The sequence below is a fragment of the Saimiri boliviensis genome, chromosome 7, assembly GCF_048565385.1.
Source record: "Saimiri boliviensis isolate mSaiBol1 chromosome 7, mSaiBol1.pri, whole genome shotgun sequence".
NCBI lineage: Eukaryota > Metazoa > Chordata > Mammalia > Primates > Cebidae > Saimiri > Saimiri boliviensis.
Genome location: NC_133455.1, coordinates 70,870,100 through 70,889,106, shown reverse-complemented (window position 1 = coordinate 70,889,106; position 19,007 = coordinate 70,870,100). Strand labels below are relative to the sequence as shown.

Genomic DNA, 19,007 nt, shown 5'->3' with positions numbered 1-19,007 from the left:
GGAAGCCTTGGCCAGGCGCAGTGGCTCACGCCTGTAATTCCAACACTTTGGGAGGCTGAGGCAGGCCGATCACCTGAGGTTGGGAGTTCGAGACCAGCCTGACCAACATGGTGAAACCCCATCTCTACTAAAAATACAAAAAAAAAAATAGCTGGGCTTGGTGGCTTGAACCTGTAATCCCAGCTACTCAGGAGGCTGAGGCAGGAGAATCGATTGAACCCACGAGGTAGAGGTTACCGTGAGCCAAGAATGCACCATTGCACTCCAGCCTGGGCAACAAGAGTGAAACTCCTTCTCAAAACAAAACAAGAATGGAAGCCTTTGTTATTAAATAATAATTGAATACTTAGTGTTTGACCCTTGGCACATATAGTGTATTTTCTTTGGAAGATGGAACAGAGAATTAATTATTAAAACCTAGTGTCGGTTGGGTGCCGTGGCTCATGCCTGTAATCCCAGCACTTTGGGAGGCTGAGGCGGGTGGATCAGGAGGTCAGGAGTTCAAGACCAGCCTGGCCAAGATGGTGAAACCCCGACTCTACTAAAGATACAAAAAAAAATTAGCCAGGTGGAGGTACCTGTAAAGCCGCATACTCGGGAAGTTGAGACAGAGAATTGCTTGAACCCAGAAGACGGAGGTTGCAGTGAGCCGAGATTGCGCCACTCAACTCTAGCCTGGGCCACAGAGCAAGACTCAGTCTCAAAAAAAAGAAAAGACATCAGTTTGTTTTGGTTTGTTTTGGTTTTGGTTTTTTGTTTTTGTGTGTGTGTGTGTGTTTTTTTTTTTTTTTTGAGACTGAGTCTTGCTCTGTGGCCCAGGCTGGAGTGCAGTGGTGTGATCTCGGCTCACTGCAACCTTCACCTCCTGGGTTCAAGCAGTTCTCCGGTCTCAGCCTCCCAATAGTTGGGACTACAGGTACCCACCACCATGCCCAGCTGATTTTTATATGTTTAGTAGAGATGGGGGTCTCACCATATTGGTCAGGCTAGTCTTGAACTCCTGACCTCAAGTGAAATGCCCACTTCAGTCTCCCAAACTGCTGGGATTATAGGCATGAGCCGCTGTGCCCTGCTGTAAAACCTAATGTCTTTTTTTTTTTCTTCCTTTCTTTCTTTTGGCAGAATCTTCTTGCTCTGTCACCCAGGCTAGAGTGCAGTGACATAGTCGTGGCTCACTGCAACCTCCGCCTCCCGGGTTCAAGAGATTCTCATGCCTCAGCCTCCCGAGTAGCTGGGATTATAGGCCTGTGCCACCATACCTGGCGGATTTTTGTATTTTTAGTAGAGACGGGGTTTCACCATGTTGGCCAGGCTGGTCTCAAACTCCTGGCTTCAAGCGATTCACCCACCTCAGCCTCCCAAAGTTCTGGGATTACAGGCATGAGCAACCATGCCCGGCCTCAAAACCTAATGTCTTAACACATTAAATGTAAAGTCATGGCATAGTGAAAAAGATCATGATTAAACATATCAGAGGGCTGGGTGCAGTGGCTCACACCTGTAGTCCCAGCACTTTGGGAAGCAGAGGTGGGCAGATCACCTTAGGTCGGGAGTTCAATACCAGCCTGACCAACATGGAGAAACCCCATCTCTACTAAAAATACAAAATTAGCCAGGCTTGGTGGCGCATGCTTGTAATCCCGGCTACTCGGGAGGCTGAGGCAGGAGAATCGCTTAACTTGGGAGGTGGAAGTTGCAGTGAGCTGAGATCATGCCATTGCACTCCAGCCTGGGCAACAAGAGCAAAACTTTGTCTCAAAAACATATCAGAAGGCCGGGCGCAGTGGCTCAAGCCTGTAATCCCAGCACTTTGGGAGGCCAAGGCGGGTGGATCACGAGGTCAAGAGATTGAGACTATCCTGGTCAACATGGTGAAACCCCCTCTCTACTAAAAATACAAAAAATTAGCCGGGCATGGTGGCGCGTGCCTGTAATCCCAGCTACTCAGGAAGGTGAGACAGGAGAATTGCCTGAACCCAGGAGGCGGAGGTTGTGGTGAGCCGAGATCGCGCCATTGCACTCCATCCTGGGTAACAAGAGCGAAACTCCGTCTCAAAAAAAAAAACAAAAAAACATATCAGAGTTCAAACCTGACTTTAGCATTTAACCTAATACTATGATACTATGAGCCTTAGTTCCCTCATCTGTAAAATGGCAGTCATTATATACTTTGTAGTAGTAAGCATTGGGAATAACGTTTTTTTTTTTTTTTTTTTTTTTTTTTGAGACGGAGTTCCGCTCTTGTTACCCAGGCTGGAGTGCAATGGCGCGATCTCGGCTCACCGCAACCTCCGCCTCCTGGGTTCAAGCAATTCTCCCGCCTCAGCCTCCTGAGTAGCTGGGATTACAGGCATGTGCCACCATGCCCAGCTAATTTTTTGTATTTTTAGTAGAGACGGGGTTTCACCATGTTGACCAGGATGGTCTCGATCTCTCGACCTCGTGATCCACCCGCCTCGGCCTCCCAAAGTGCTGGGATTACAGGCTTGAGCCACCGCGCCCGGCCGGGAATAACGTTTTAGTGTACGTTAGATAGTATTACAAATCACTTAGTGCCTGGGTCATAATAGTTATTCAGTTAAATGGTTATGATTGTTATCCTATACTTTCTTTTTTTTTTTTTTTTTTTTTGAGACAGAGTTTCGCTCTTGTTACCCAGGCTGGAGTGCAATGGCGCGATCTCGGCTCACCGCAACCTCCGCCTCCTGGGTTCAGGCAATTCTCCTGCCTCAGCCTCCTGAGTAGCTGGGATTATAGGCACGCACCACCATGCCCAGCTAATTTTTTGTATTTTTAGTAGAGACGGGGTTTCACCATGTTGACCAGGTTGGTCTCGATCTCTCGACCTCGTGAGCCACCGCGCCCGGCCTGTTATCCTATGCTTTCAAACATACTCTAAACAACCCGCTATGTAACTAACCATCAACCCAAATGTCCCAGTTCATGGAGAACAGACAATATCCCTGCCTAATTCTTCTTTGCTGATGTTTCCTTTTTTTTCTCCATCTTGTTCTTCTCCTGTCAGTTGATTTATGAAGACTCTATGGATCTAATCGCAAAGCTACCTTGTGTTGCAGCAAAGATCTACCGAAATCTCTACAGAGAAGGCAGTGGTATTGGGGCCATTGACTCTAAGCTGGACTGGTCCCACAATTTCACCAACATGTTAGGCTATACTGATGCTCAGTTCACTGAGCTCATGCGCCTATACCTCACCATCCACAGGTAAGCTAGGCCCAGCAGTCACAGCCACCAGATGCCTCAATTGGTGGGAAATTTTTTTTAAAGCTCCTCTATGTTCTTATCTTCTGGGAACAGATGGTAGGCAGCAAGGAGACAGAAATGTGGCATAAAGGATGATACAAGGCAAGAAAGGGGTCTAGTAAGGAAGGTAAGGAGGCCTAAAGAAATTACCATAACCATGCTAAGAACAAGATGGTGCTTCTGGGGCCGGGCGCGGTGGCTCAAGCCTGTAATCCCAGCACTTTGGGAGGCCAAGGCGGGTGGATCACAAGGTCAAGAGATCGAGACCATCCTGGTCAACATGGTGAAACCCCGTCTCTACTAAAAATACAAAAAAAAATAGCTGGGGATGGTGGTGCGTGCCTGTAATCCCAGCTACCCAGGAGGCTGAAGCAGGAGAATTGCCTGAACCCAGGAGGCGGAGGTTGCGGTGAGCCGAGATCGCGCCATTGCACTCCAGCCTGGGTAACAAGGGCGAAACTCCGTCTCAAAAAAAAAAAAAAAAAAAAAAGATGGTGCTTCTGGCTGGGAAAAGGTACTAGCTGTTCACATTAGATGGTCCTTCAGCTTTCCAGGAGCTCCCTCTTTGGGCAGTTTCTATTAAAGCTAGGGTTGGCGTCAGGGAGCAGAGCATACAGGCGTCATCAACCAGTAACCCAGTAACCTCTCTAGTTCTGTGGATTAGTGAACAAAAGCTGGTAATAGGATTAGGATGCCTTTTTTTTTTTTTTTTTTTTTTTTGAGACGGAGTTTCACTCTTGTTACCCAGGCTGGAGTGCAATGGCGTGATCTCGGCTCACCGCAACCTCCGCCTCCTGGGTTCAAGCAATTCTCCTGCCTCAGCCTCCTGAGTAGCTGGGATTACAGGCACGTGTCACCATGCCCAGCGAATTTTTTTGTATTTTTAGTAGAGACGGGGTTTCACCATGTTGACCAGGATGGTCTCGATCTCTTGACCTCGTGATCCACCCGCCTTGGCCTCCCAAAGTGCTGGGATTACAGGCTTGAGCCACCGCGCCCGGCCCTTTTTTTTTTTTTTGAGATGGAGTTTCACTCTTGTTGCCCAGGCTGGAGTGCAATGGCACAATCTTGGCTCACCGCAACCTCCGCCTCCTGGGTTCAGGCAATTCTCCTGTCTCAGCTTCCTGAGTAGCTGGGATTACAGGCACGCACAACCATGCCCAGCTAATTTTTTGTAGTTTTAGTAGAGATGGGGTTTCATCTTGTTGACCAGGATGGTCTTGATATCTTAACCTCGTGATCCACCCGCCTCGGCCTCCCAAAGTGCTGGGATTACAGGCTTGAGCCACCACGTCCGGCTTTTTTTTTTTTTTGAGATGGAGTCTCGCCCCTGTCACCAGACTGCTGGAGTACAGTGGTACAATCTCGGCTCACTGCAACTTCCCCCTCCTGTATTCAAGTGATTCTTCTGCCTCAGCCTCCCGAATAGCTGGGGCTACAGGTGTGCACCACCACGCCCAGCTAATTTTTGTATTTTTAGTAGAGATGGGGTTTAATCATGTTGGCCAGGATGGTTTCAATCTCTTGACCTTGTGATCCACCTGCCTTGGCCTCCCAAAGTGCTGGGACTACAGGCATGAGCCACTGTACCCAGCCAAGATTAGGAGGTCTTTTTTTTTTGAGACGGAGTTTCACTCTTGTTACCCAGGCTGGAGTGCAATGGCATGATCTCGGCTCACCGTAACCTCTGCCTCCTGGGTTCAGGCAATTCTCCTGCCTCAGCCTCCTGAGTAGCTGGGATTACAGGCACGTGCCACCATGCCCAGCTAATTTTTTGTATTTTTAGTAGAGACGGGGTTTCACCATGTTGACCAATATGGTCTCAATCTCTTGACCTCGTGATCCACCCGCCTTGGCCTCCCAAAGTGCTGGGATTACAGGCTTGAGCCACCGCGCCCGGCCCTTTTTTTTTTTTTTTTTTTTTTCTGGAAACAGAGCCTCGCTCTGTTGCCCAGGCTGGAATACAGTGGCATGGATCTCACTCATTGCAACCTCCACCTTCCAGGGTCAAGCTATTCTGCTGTCTCAGCCTCCCAAGCTGCTGGGACTACAGGGACGTGCCACCACACCCAGCTAATTTTTGTATTTTTAGCAGAGACAGGGTTTCGCCATCTTGACCAGGCTGGTCTTGAACTCCTGATCTTATGATCCACCCACCTCAGCCTCCCAAAGTGCTGCGATTACAGGCATGAGCCACTGCGCCTGGTCTTAGGATGTCTTATACAAGAGCTTAGGTATAACTGACTGGGTATAGGCTGGCATGAGCCCATAACTAGGCTAGTAAGTGACAAATAAGAGAACAGCAAGGCTTCCATAATCTGCCCCTTCTCCCCTTGGCTCTCCCTTCTTCCCTGCAGTGACCATGAGGGCGGCAATGTAAGTGCCCATACCAGCCACTTGGTGGGCAGTGCCCTTTCAGACCCTTACCTGTCCTTTGCAGCAGCCATGAACGGGCTGGCAGGACCTCTCCATGGACTGGCAAACCAGGTAAGACTATTCTTTTTATTTTCTCAATACATGTTTTCCTTACCCCATCCTTTGTTTCTGATCTTGGCATTCTCTCCTGGCATATGTATTAACATTCCTTTTTTCCCTAAACCTTTCCCATAGGAAGTGCTTGTTTGGCTAACACAGCTACAGAAGGAAGTTGGCAAAGATGTGTCAGATGAGAAGTTACGAGACTACATCTGGAACACACTCAACTCAGGACGGGTAAGCAGAGATGCTTAACGACTAGGAAAGAAACCAAGACCCAAGTTCTGCAATTTGGAAGAATTAAGAAGAAAAGAATGGGCCAGGCGTGGTGGCTCACGCCTGTAATCCCAGCACTTACAGAGGCCGAAGCAGGTGGATTGCCTGAGCTCAGGAGTTTGCAACTAGCCTGGGCAATATGGTGAAACCCCGTCTCTACTAAAATACAAAAAATTAGCTGGGCATGGTGGCAGGCGCCTGGAATCCCAGCTACTCAGGAGGCTGAGGCAGGAGAACTGCTTGAACCCAGGAGGCGGGGGTTGCAGTGAGCCAAGGATCATGCCACTATACTCCAGCCTGGGCAACAGAGCCAGACTCCATCTCAAGAAGACAAGAATGAAAGAGGTCTCTAAATTAGAGATTTTTTTTTTCTTTTTCCATTTATCTACCTAGAAGAATTTATTTAGAAAATAACTTCTAGCTGGGCACAATGGCATGGACCCCGGTATTCTCACCTACTTGGGAGGCTGACGCAAGAGGGTTGCTTGAGGCCAGGAGTTCAAGGCTGCAGGGTGCTAAGATCACTGCTATGAATAGCCACTGTATTCCAGCCAGGACAACAATGTAATACCCTGTCTCTAAAAAAAATAAATAAATAATAAGAATAGGTTGAGTGTGGTGGCTCAGGCTTATAATCTTAGCACTTTGGGAGGCCAGGGTGGATAGATGGCTTGAGCCCATGAGTTTGAGACTAGCCTGAGCAACAGAGACCCCATCTTTCTTTTCTTTTCTTTTTTTGAGACAAGAGTTTCACTCTTTTTGCCTAGTCTGGAGTGCAATGGCGCAATCTTTGCTCACCACAACCTCTGTCTCCTGGGTTAAAGTGATTCTCCTGCCTCAGCCTCCCAAGTAGCTGGGATTACATGCATGCGCCACCACGCCCAGCTAATTTTGTATTTTCAGTAGAGACAGGGTTTCTCCATGTTGATCAGGCTGGTCTCGAACTTCCAACCTCAGGTGATCTGTCCGCATAGGCCTCCCAAAGTGCTGGGATTACAGGTGTGAGTGACTGTGCCCGGCCAGACCCCATCTTTACCCCCCCCAAAAAAAAAAAAAAATCCAGGTGTATTGGTGTGCTGGTCCCAGCTACTTGGAAGGCTAAAATGGGAGGATTGCCTGAGCCTGGGAGGCTGCCGGGAGATGTGATCATGCCACTGCACTCCAGCCTGGGTGACAGAGCGAGATCCTGTCTCAAAAAATAAAATAATTTCTACTGAGAATACTTTTTTCCTCATTCTTTACAGGTTGTTCCAGGCTATGGCCATGCAGTACTAAGAAAGACTGATCCACGATATACCTGTCAGCGAGAGTTTGCTCTGAAACACCTGCCTAATGACCCCATGTTTAAGTTGGTTGCTCAGCTATACAAGATTGTGCCCAATGTCCTTTTAGAGCAGGGTAAGGCCAAGAACCCTTGGCCCAATGTAGATGCTCACAGTGGGGTGCTGCTTCAGGTAAGTCCTCCTTTCCCTCTTTTCCCTCTATTTTGTACCAAACCCTATTGTTATCTGCCATGCACAAAGTCAACTAACTCCTATCAGAGCAAGGACCTCCCTCACAGAGCCTTTTGATAAAGTTAATATGACAGGGTTGGGGTTGGGGTTGTTCTCTTTTCAGAATCCCAATTGCTATACTTTTCGCAGTGTCATTTCTATTTAAGGTTGAGTGGGTAAGTCCTTGGAGAAAAAGGGATAATTGAGCTTTTAAGGTTTCTATCACCCAGGACTTGTACATGTCACTGCCTCTGCCTTACACAAAACCTTTTTCTCTTTTACCTTACAGTACTATGGAATGACGGAAATGAATTACTACACGGTCCTGTTTGGGGTGTCACGCGCATTGGGTGTACTGGCACAGCTCATCTGGAGCCGAGCCTTAGGCTTCCCTCTAGAAAGGCCCAAGTCCATGAGCACAGAGGGTCTGATGAAGTTTGTGGACTCTAAGTCAGGGTAAAACCGGAGACTGGGAGAAAGTGACTACTAGAAAGTGAGGAAGCCTAAATAAAGAGTATACTTTTGTTTCAGGGGGCCTTTAAAGACTTAAGATTAAATTATATCTGAGGCACTGATAATGTCTTTGAGGTTAAAATATAAATTAAGACTTTAAAAGATGAAAAATGATCCCTTGTTCCCTAATCAGCCCTCTTCCCTGCCTGGTATGAGTTGCCCATCATAGGGGTGGCCCTGGAGGATGGCCAGGACTAATGCATGTGGTATGAGTTAGGTTTGGCCCCCCCACTATCTCTAGAGTGAGAATCTGGCTCCTCTTTCCATGGGTCAAAGCTGGTTACAGAGAATCTGCAATCACTTTGGAGCTTTTGCTTCTTCTCTGCCAAGCCCTCAATAAGCCAGTAAACCAGGACTCTGCCCCTTCTGTTTCCATAGGAATCATGATGGATAGTCAGCTGTACCAAGCCCCTTGGCCCTCTCCCATGCACTCAAACACCTCCTAGCAAGACCTATTGGTTTGCTGGACATGCTTTGGCAATTTTTTTATGTGACCAAGTGACCATAAAAGGCATGGCATTTGTTGTGACTGGCACCCAATGTTTGATTTCTTTTTTAAAATTATCCAATTAAAATTAAGGTCTGGGAGTGTTCTGTTTCCCATTACTTTAATACTCACCTCCTCCCAGACTTTACACCTATTGCACCTCAAGCTGAGGATGTTCTGGACCTCCCCTCTTGGTCCGTACTAGAGACCTCTCAACAGATCTGTGGTCCCAGTCCTTGGGTTTTATCAGTGCTTAATGTGAACTAAGTTTTTTACTTCCATAGAATGAAAGCCACTACCCTCTGGCCTCCCCAGTCCCCAGACCCCCATCTTTTAATATGCTGTGAGGCATAGAGCAGGGACTCAGGAATAACCAGCATGTTATTTTCAGAGTCTAGTCCCTGGGTTGTTAGCACCTCTTTTTGAACAGAGAATTGATTCAAGATTGAACATGGTCTCCTCTGATTATCAGGTACTGGGGCTGAGGGCATTAAAATAGTAAGCCTCCCTCCTCATCCCCTGCCTCAAGAAGATGCCTCCTTATTTATCAGCATCCTTTTTCTCCCTCTTCCCTGAGAGCTCACAGTACAATGTTTGTTTTAGAAGCCCCATTTGCACAGGTTTTCAGCAACTCAATGTTCTACTGCCTTTTCTTTGAGAAAGGATTGAGATACACTCCTGCTGTGCCCCTATCTTCTCTCCAGACTCCTGCCTGTGTTTGTGTGGATCCCCAGTCCCAGAACCGCACTTGAGTTGGACACACTGTAAACCCCTGGGTAACTGTCAAGTCATGGTGCAGACTTCAGGTTGTTCTGTATAAAATGCAAAATAAATGTTTTTATTAACAATGCTTGAGCCTGCTATTAAATAAGGCCTGGAAGAATCTTTATTATGAGGTAAAGAATCTGGCTACCAGCCAGGCGTGGTGGCTCACACCTGTAATCCAAGCACTTTGGAGGCCAAGGTGGGTGGGTCACCTGAGGTCGGGAGTTCAAGACCAGCCCGATCAACATGGTGAAACCCCGTCTTAAAAAAAAAAAAAAAGAATCTGGCTACCACGATCCTGAACTTAGTGGATTATAAGTAGTGTTCTACATCCATTTATCTTTAGGTAGGTTTGGCTTTGTTTTACCTTAAGCAGAGGAAAGCCTTCCTGAGAGATTTCCAAAGGACACTTCCGTTCTTCCTCAAGGTTAGGAAGTCCTTGATGTTTAAACCCTAATCTTGCTAATTTTGTTGTAAGGTAACATATAACAAGGGCTATAGCTGAGACTGTCAATTCTCATGTGACTAATCCAAGAACTGGTCTAGCCCACTGAGTGAAAGGAACAAATTATCAAGGACAAATGGGCTATTATGGCTACCTCAGGTACCTCCGGACCTAAGCCACTAGAGGGCTCTGGTACTTCTTGGAGTGCCTGATCTTTTCAGCTTCCCTGAAGGAGGTCCCAAAAATAAGAGGTGGTCCTGAGGGCATCACATATATGGGAGGTCCGAGACCAGATGATTCTGTTCTGATATCCCTGCTGCAACTGACCTTCTGAAAAAGTCTATAAATAGGCAAGGGGGGGTGGATACTAGGTCCTGGCTTGTAGAATGTGCTACTATAGTTAGCAGGGACACTATGTCCAAGAGGCCTTCTTACAACTTCACTCCCCCGGGGAAAGAAGCCATAGCTTTCTTTTACTCTACTATATCTGCATTATTATCCCAAGAAACAATATAATAAAGCCAAATTTCACACTGTCACAATTTATTGAAATTTTATAAAAATTCAGGCCAAGTGGAAGAATAAGGTACAACTTGAGAGTACAAAGACAACCCCGTTTAGCACTTTTCTCCTCGGCACTGATGGTAAGAAAGCCCCTTGCTCTCTAGTAGCCAGGCAGCATGGACTTACAGTCTTAAAATGAGGCTTTATGTATTTCAGGCTGGAGGCAGGTTGTCTTTTATCCTGAGGAATATCAGGCAGGGTAAAAGTTACCACTCAGTACCTCTACGCCGGAAGAAAAGGTCAGTTTATTCAATCCTTAGAACTAAGTTACTCTCTTGCCCTGGTCAGACACTAAGGTGTGTTAATAAGGCCCAGAGACAACCACATAGTCCTTATTCTAATTCATAGTGAAAAGTCTGCAGGCACATGATGCTCCCATGATGGGCCTGACCCTTTCCTAGGCACATCTCATTTCCACATCCTTTGTCTTCTGTTTCCCCCTACCTTTCCAGCCAGCATAGAACCCAATTTCTAGGGAATTGAGAGGAGAAACAGTATTACGAACACAGACTCCTCTCAAACTGGAGCAGGAGCCAAACCAAATAAATAAGGGAATTGGATAGGGGGCCGAGCGCGGTGGCTCAAGCCTGTAATGCCAGCACTTTGGGAGGCCGAGGCGGTTGGATCACAAGGTCAAGAGATCGAGACCATCCTGGTCAACGTGGTGAAACCCCGTCTCTACTAAAAATGCAAAAAAAATTAGCTGGGCATGGTGGCGCGTGCCTGTAATCCCAGCTACTCAGGAGGCTGAGGCAGGAGAATTGCCTGAACCCAGGAGGCGGAGGTTGTGGTGAGCTGAGATCGCGCCATTGCACTCCAGCCTGGGTAACGAGAGTGAAACTCCGTCTCAAAAAAAAAAAAAAAAAAAAAAAAGAATTGGATAGGGAAGAGGGATAGAAGGGAGGTTAGAGAACAATCCCTTGCCTCAAGTCTGGTGCACCTCATGGAACATTAGTTCACGGGGGATGGCTGTTTCTGGACCAAACTTGGTGGCTGCCCGACGCTCAAAGGCAGCAACATTCTGTTTGACAACCTCATCAAAAAACATGGTGGCCAGCTGGGAGTGCAGCAGAGAACGAAATTCAAAGGAAATCTGGGAATAGATAAGAGACAGTCAGAAACTCTTCTAGACAACGTTGGATAGTCCCTGGCCAAATGCAAGGTTAACCGTTCCTCAGTGCCTTTCCTCCCCCTGCTGGCTCCAGTTCCTTGAATCCCCTTAAGGGCCCTAACTTGAGACTGAGCACAGATTACAAGTCTGATACAAGCTCAGACCTGTGGAAACTGTGACTTGGGGAATATTAAGTGCTATCTATACTTAAAGAATAACCAGCCAGGCACGTAATCCCAGCTCTTTGGGAGGCCAAGGTGGATGGATCACCTGAGGTCAGGAGTTTGAGAGTAGCCTGGCCAAAATGGTGAAATCTTGTCTCTACTAAAAGCAGAAAAATTAGCCGGGCATGGTGGTGGGCACCTGAAATCTCAGCTCCTTGGGAGGCTGAGGCAGGAGAATTGCTTGAACCCAGGAGGTAGATGTTGCAGTGATCCGAGATTGCACCATTGCACTCCCAGCCTGGGCAACAGGGCAAAACTCCATCTCAAAAAAATAAATAACCCTGACACAGCACCCCAGCCCTTCCCCATACCCAGTCCTAGTTGTCTGCTACACAGCCTCCTGACTCACTGAAAAGTCCACAGTGCAGGTTCGGGGATAGGCAGGAATACCAGGGCTGAATCGCCAAATGGTCTCTAAGTGGTTGAAGAGCTTGCCATCAGTACAAACAGCCTAAAATAGGAGAATCAGGTAGTTAAATAACATTACTAAGTATAGGATACAATACAAAGGAATTGAAAACCATTTTCTTTTTTTCTGGTATTAGGGAATTACTTGACACATCGAGATAGAGTCATTACAAAGGCCAAAATAGCACTTCAATATAAAAGTGCTAAAGAGAAAAAATCTTATCAATCCCTCCCATACAGGCCTCACCTTGACCATGTGAGGTTTGACCATGGAAACTGCAGAGGTGTAACGTTCCACGACAGGTGGAAAGCCAACCTCCAGCTGGGCTTTCAAGTGACCCTTACGGCTGGATACCACCAGAGACTTCTTACACCAGGGCACAAACTCGCGATACTCCTGGACATTGGACACCACCTCATACATCTCCTGCATTGAATACCTAGAAGAAGAGGAATCACAGCCAAGGAACTGCCAGCTGGGTCAGGTTCCTCCTTGCTATAGGCCCCTAATTCATACCTTTGCCCACTAACCATACCCCTTCAGGAACTACAGATCCCAAATAAGCCTGGATGAATAACTTCTCAAAAGCAAAGGTGCAAATCCTTATGATACTGTTGCCTTATGTTTTGCAGTTTACAGAATACTTTTGCATTATTTTTATTTTAAGAGGGACCATCTAGGTCGGGCGTGGTGGCTCAAGCCTGTAATCCCAGCACTTTGGGAGGCCGAGGCGGGCGGATCACGAGGTCAAGAGATCGAGACCATCCTGGTCAACAAGGTGAAACCCCGTCTCCACTAAAGATACAAAAAAATTAGCTGGGGCCGGGCGCGGTGGCTCAAGCCTGTAATCCCAGCACTTTGGGAGGCCGAGGCGGGTGGATCACGAGGTCAAGAGATCGAGACCATCCTGGTCAACATAGTGAAACCCCATCTCTACTAAAAATACAAAAAATTAGCTGGGCATGGTGGCACGTGCCTGTAATCCCAGCTACTCAGGAGGCTGAGGCAGGAGAATTGCCTGAACCCAGGAGGCGGAGGTTGCGGTGAGCCGAGATCGCGCCATTGCACTCCAGCCTGGGTAACGAGAGCGAAACTCCGTCTCAAAAAAAAAAAAAAAAAAAAATTAGCTGGGCATGGTGGCACGTGCCTGTAATCCCAGCTACTAGGGAGGCGGAGTTAGGAGAATTGCCTGAACCCAGGAGGCGGAGGTTGCGGTGAGCCGAGATCGTGCCATTGCAATCCAGCCTGGGTAACAAGAGCGAAACTCCGTCTCAAAAAAAAAAAAAAAAAAAAAAAAAAGAGGGACCATCTAGGGAGAACAGAGAGGCTGTCAGTTTTACTGGTGATCACACAAGGATCAGATCCCAGCTCTAACAATTTTCTAACAATGTGGCCTTAGGTAAATTACCTGTGTCTTCATTTTCTCACCTGATTTATAGGTTTGTTGTAAGGATTAAATGAGAAAAATATATGTAAAACATTTAAGTCAAGCTGCTAGCATGTAGCAAGTGCTTGATAAGTTAGCTATTATGCTCAAAATATATTAAAAAGATTATGCTTCAAATATTTACACATACTATGTACCCACAAAAAAAAATTTTAATGGCCACCCAGAAAAATACACCACGTTGTCTTATTTGTGTCGTGGACCGTCCGGACGGGTAGGCACGTCTGCCCGGGGGTCTCTCGACCTGCAAGAGGGTCCCAATACCTGGAAGAGGGAGTGCGCCTGAGAAAATAATAAAGACAGAGAGAGAGAAAGCGAGGCGTCTGGAGGGCTGATAGGCTGTGCCTAAACAGCAAATTTTATTTTTCAAAGGCCAGGAATAAATACACTTTCTTGGCTCTGGTTTACGTCATTGTAAGAGGAATGTAAATGTATGCCTCACATGGCCTATACAATAGAGAAATCAGATACACAATGGTTGCAAGACGAAATGTAAATGTATACCTTACATGGCCTATACAATTGAAAAGTCAAATACACAATCAGTGGTTGTAAAAAGTAACAGAATTTCCTGTAATCACAAAGCTTGTTTGCATCCAGACATTATTCCTCCTGGCTGCAGGTATCTCCGGTTTGATCTTGTTTTAGAACTGAGATGTGAAAAGTTTTTCTGGTTTTGCTTATCAGAATATCTTTTAACCGGATTCTCCTTTGTCTACTTCTAACTCAACTCAATTTCCCCATTCAGGAATCTCTGAGTCAGGAATCAAAGCCATCCCTTATGGTGGCATTTGCTTTGCAAATATTGACAGTTAAACCATTATCTAAGGTGCAAGGCAGTCTGGTAAGTAAGGTTTAAGGATTATACTTAAAGTCATAAAAAGGTTAAAAGCAGGAACCGGTTGCCGGCAGGGGGTAACTCGGTCTAGCAGCAATGCATAGTTTTAGGCCCAAACGATATTGTAGTTGATATTAGAAACTGATCATTCATCTTTCAGTTCCTATATTCCGGATAGCTCGACTGCCTCCAGTAGGAAACTGTGTTTGGGATCAAACTCACCGTATAGTGAGACTCACGCCTTTTAGGGGTCTCACACGGGAGCGTTCCCCACATATTTGTTTTGTTTTTTGAGACAGTCTTGCTCTGTCGCCCAGTCTGGAGTGCAGTGGTGCAATCTCAGCTCTCCGCAATTTCTGCCTCCCAGGTTCAAGCGATTCTCCTGCCTCAGCCTCCCAGTAGCTGGGATTACAGGTGCCCGCCACCACACCAGGCTGATTTTTGTACTTTTTTAGTAGAGACAAGATTTCATCATGTTGGCTAGTCTCAAACTTCTGACCTCAAGTGATCCGCCCGTCTCAGCCTCCCAAAGTGCTGGAATTACAGGCGTGAGCCACCGCACCCAGCTACACCCTGTTGTCTTAAGGTATAGTCCAACCCTAGTCTCATTTCACTTAATGCACCATGCACAGCAGCCAAGATGGGAAAAATTAAGGTCGGGAGGCTGGCAGGGAAGGTTTGGATCAGTACTGTAGCTGTGGAGGAGGATGGCTAGGGATAAATCTTGCCCACCAATGATACCCTGACATTGTTGCCTGGACATGGTTATTTGGAGAGAAAGGGGAAGTGGAAGGATGCAGGGCAGAGGATGCTTACCCCATGATTCTACGCTCCGAGTAAGCCTTTCGCTTGTTGGTGAAGGGGGCAGCAAATCCCATGAAGGAACGGCTGGAAGGTAAGGCAGCCTCAGCCGTCAAGATCTGGGCAGCCCGAGGCAAGAGGAGGCTGCAGGAGGTCAGAAACCTAAGGCCAAAGGAAAGAGGAGGCAACCTTACAGTTCTTTGTAATCCTCTATCATTTCCAGGTGAAGGGGAAGAAGAGTGCATCCCAAACGAAGGTCGTTCAGACAACCTTACCCCACACCCAGCACCTGCTGCAGCCCGCTAGGCCCTCGCTGGCCAGGGAGTCACGAGTGCAAAAGGTCGAGGGCAGCTGAGGACACGACTGGGGGTGGGGAATGAGAAAAACGGGATGTGCGGGAAGCGCCTGTTGCCTTTGACTGGGCCTACGCTACTGCCGCAAGCTAAGACTCTCAGGAAGCATCACCGCCCCCGGGGCCCCCCTGGGTTCATTATATAGCTAGGGCGCCGGTGAGGGCCAAGAAGAGACTGGACACTCACCCCGAGGACTTCCCTTCTCGTACAACTTGCAAAAGCATTCTCCAAAGCTCTACATTAGCTCCCAGGGCATGACTGCTGTCGGTCTCCGCCGCGCCTGCATCCCAGTATACAGCACCCCTCCACCGCGGAACCCCGGCGTCTGGAGCAACCCCCTGCCCTCAGGCGCTGACGCCCGCGCCTCCCTCTCACCTCATTGGTCGCGGCGGCGGCGAAGGGCCTGGGGGCGGGGCCGGGCGCGCGCCCGGGCGGAGCGAGAGCCGGCAGCAGTAGCGCTCGGCCGCCGCGCGCGTCCCAGTCGGGACCCGCCGCGCGCCCGCCCAGGCCATGCGCGCGACCCTGCCTGCGCCTTTCTGACACCGGCTGCGCCCTCCTCACTCCAAAGGAGGAGCGGTAGTAGGCACCCGCCGGGCTGGTTCGGGGCCCCCCAGCTCAGGGGCGGCGGGAGGCTGCAGCACCTCTCGCCTTGCTCCTGTCCAGGCTGCCGGGTAGGCTACAACTGAAGCCGGGACCGCTGCTCCCTCAGCTCACGGTACCCCACGTCATGCCGTTGCCATGGCTCGGGCCTGGGAGAGGGAGGAAGGAAGGGGACAACGCCGCCTGTCGGGAGATGTAGTTTCACACCTCTGGCGAGAAAGGGCGCTGGGGTGTGCGTTTGAGAAGCTGCAAAGATGGTTCACGGGACTGAGGTCGCCTGTGGTCACAGGACCCGAGACGTAGGTACAGAGACGACTTCGTGGGCGTGTCTACAGCGCGCATCTGCAGATCCTCTGAACGCCCTTCTTAGAGCCTATATTAGGGTTCTCTAGAGGGGCAGAACGAATAGGATAAATGTATATACGAAAGGGAGTTTATTAAAGGAGAATTGCCTCACAGGATCACAAGGTAAAGTCCTACATCAGTCCGTCTGCAAGCTGAAGAGCAAGGAAGCCAATGTTGGATCAGCCCAAGCCCCAAAACCCCAAAAGTAGAGAAGCCGACTGTGTAGCCTTCGGTCTGTGGCCAAAGGCCCGGGAGCCCCTGGCAAAACACTGGTGTTAAGTCCAAGAGTCCAAAAGCTGAAGAACTTGGAGTCTGATGTTCGAGAGCAGGAAGCATCCAGCACGGGAGAAAGATGGAGGCTGGAAGACTCAGCAAGACAGCTTCTTCCACCTTCTTCTGCCTGCTTTTTCTGTTTGTTTATTTATTTATTTATTTATTTATTTTCTTTCTTTTCTTTTTATGCAGCGTTAGGAAGTCATATTTATTTTATTTATTTTTGAGACCGAGTGTCACTCTGTCACCCAGGCTGGAGTGCAATGGTACAATATTGGCTCACTGCAACCTCCACCTCCCGGATTCAAGCAATTCTCCTGCCTCAGTCTCCTAAGTAGCTGAGACTACAGACACTATGGGCGCACGCCATCATGCCTGGCTAATTTTTAGTAGAGACAGCGTTTCACCATATTGGCCAGTCCGGTCTCGAACTCCTGACCTCAGGTGATCCGCCTGCCTCGGCCTCCCAAAGTGCTGGGATTACAGGTGTGAGCCACCGCACCCAACCCTGCTTTCTCTTTCTAGCATCGCTGGCAGTGGATTTGATGGTGCCCACTCAGCTTGAGAGTGTGTCGGTTTCTTCCAGTCCACTGACTTAAATGTTAATCTCCTTTGGCAACACCCTCACAGACACCCAGGAACAACACTTTGCATCCTTCAATCCAATCAAGTTGACACTCAGTATTAACCATCACAAGAACCTTTATCATATTCGGCCTTGACTATAGTTAGAAGCACTGGCCAGGCATGGTGGCTCAAGCCTGTAATCCCAGCACTTTGGGAGGCTGAGGCGGGCGGATCACGAGGTCAAGAGATCGAGACCATCCTGGCCAACATGGTGAAACCCCGTCTCTACTAAAAACAAAAAAAAATTAGGTGGGCGTGGTGGTGTGCGCCTGTAGTCCCAGCTACTTGGGAGGCTGAGGCGGAAGAATTACTTGAACCCAGGAGGTGGAGGTTGCAGTGAGCTGAGATTGTGCCACTGCACTCCAGCCTGGCACCTGGCGACACAGTGAGACTCTGTCTCAAAAAAAAAAAAAAAAAGTACTGTTCATTACTTGTAGCTTCCACAAGTGCTTAGTCCTGTGTTCTACATTTTTGGGAAAGGAAATTAACATTCCAAGCTCTGGGTTACAACTGCATAGTTTTTACCTTTAATATTTATAGAAAAAAGTCGAGGTAGGAAGAATCAGACATTTTTAGGACAGAGAACCATCTTTGTCTGAAAAGTATGCACTTGATGAAGAGTGAGACCTCATGGACAGAAACCCAGGCAATTAAATATCACTATGCTACTTTTCATGATTCAAGGAGGAGAAAAAATGCCCTTGGCTGGGTGTGGTGGCTCATGCTTGTAATCCCAGCACTTTGGGAGGCCAAGGCAGACGCATCACCAGAGGCTGAGAGTTCGAGACCAACCTGACCAACATGGAGAAACCCCATCTCCACTAAAAAGACAAAAATTAGCCAGACATGGTAGCACATGCTTGTAATCCCAGCTACTTAGGAGGCTGAGGCAGGAGAATCTCTTTTTTTTTTTTTTTTTTTTTTTTGAGACGGAGTTTCACTCTTGTTACCCAGGCTGGAGTGCAATGGCGCGATCTCAGCTCATCACAACCTCCGCCTCCTGGGTTCAGGCAATTCTCCTGCCTCTTGAACCCAGGAGGCAGAGGTTGTAGTGAGCCAAGATGGCACCATTGCACTCCAGCCTAGGCAATAAGAGTGAGACTTTGTCTCAAAAAATAAAAAGAAAGAAAATGCGCTTGATAAAAGTGAGGCAAACAAAAGAAAAAAGGAGAGGAAGAAAGAAAGCAGTTAGAAAGAGATTGCGCTACATGCAGTGGCTCATGCCTGTAATCCCAGCATTTTGGGAGGCTGAGGTGGGAGAAGCACCTGAGGCCAGGATTTCAAGACCAGACCAGGCTGGGCAACAGAGTGACATAGTGAGATCTTGTCTCTCCAAAAAAAAAAAAAAAAAAACAGAGAGAGAGAGAGACTAGAGAGACTAGAATTAGGTGTGTGCAAGAGAATGGTGGTGCCTGCTGTTGAATTTCAAGTTGATGCTATTACAGTACAAGCATTTCCTCTGCTTGCTTTCTAAATCTTCAGTCAAGATTTAGGAATGCTTTCAGGAATGCTTTCCCTGAGGGCATCGTGGCTGGAGGGTTCACCAATCCCATCATGCCCAGGGGGTATGCCCTGGCAGGTGAGTGGGTCAGGGCTCTGCTGGGTGGGCAATGTCATGGGGCTGGGCTGGACCTGGAGAACCAACCGGTGGTTCCACAGGGCACAGAGCAACCACTGAGCCCCGCATTAAGCTCCCC

The 19,007-nt window shown here is 48.1% G+C and overlaps 2 protein-coding genes across 3 annotated transcripts in view; one reads left to right on the top strand and one right to left on the bottom strand.

The window, feature by feature from the left end:
• Positions 1–9,358, top strand: part of CS (citrate synthase) — a 34,559-nt gene extending 25,201 nt beyond the window's left edge. Inside the window, exons 7-11 of the mRNA XM_039471757.2 lie at positions 3,026–3,225; positions 5,622–5,751; positions 5,875–5,976; positions 7,260–7,469; positions 7,798–9,358. Of these exons, the coding sequence (XP_039327691.1) occupies positions 3,026–3,225; positions 5,622–5,751; positions 5,875–5,976; positions 7,260–7,469; positions 7,798–7,968 (813 nt within the window). The 3' untranslated portion in view covers positions 7,969–9,358. The remainder of the gene's footprint in view (positions 1–3,025; positions 3,226–5,621; positions 5,752–5,874; positions 5,977–7,259; positions 7,470–7,797) is intronic.
• Positions 9,359–10,244: 886 nt separating this feature from the next.
• Positions 10,245–16,207, bottom strand: COQ10A (coenzyme Q10A). Of its 2 annotated transcripts, XM_039471756.2 has the most exons (6): positions 15,841–16,207; positions 15,128–15,274; positions 12,273–12,465; positions 11,967–12,068; positions 11,207–11,375; positions 10,245–10,462 (listed from the first exon to the last, which is right to left on the bottom strand). In XM_039471756.2, the coding sequence occupies exons 1-5, from the start codon at positions 15,975–15,977 to the stop codon at positions 11,208–11,210; spliced, it is 747 nt and encodes a 248-aa protein (XP_039327690.2). In that variant the 5' UTR covers positions 15,978–16,207; the 3' UTR covers positions 10,245–10,462; position 11,207. The 2 variants fall into 2 exon arrangements, with proteins under 2 accessions (XP_039327690.2, XP_010348269.1); XM_010349967.3 differs by lacking the exon at positions 15,841–16,207 and adding an exon at positions 15,652–15,834 and having other exon boundaries at positions 10,245–11,375.
• Between the last annotated feature and the right edge of the window lie 2,800 nt (positions 16,208–19,007).

Bases quoted from the DNA above. Each gene is read 5' to 3' on its own strand.
- COQ10A (XM_039471756.2), bottom strand. From the start codon at position 15,977: ATGGCCTGGGCGGGCGCGCGGCGGGTCCCGACTGGGACGCGCGCGGCG. The intron at 15,275-15,840 runs GTGAGAGGGAGG...CTTTGGCCTTAG, and splicing joins CCGCCGCCGCGACCAATGAG to GTTTCTGACCTCCTGCAGCC. The intron at 11,376-11,966 runs GTGAGTCAGGAG...ATCTATTCCCAG, and splicing joins CCTGCACTGTGGACTTTTCA to ATTTCCTTTGAATTTCGTTC.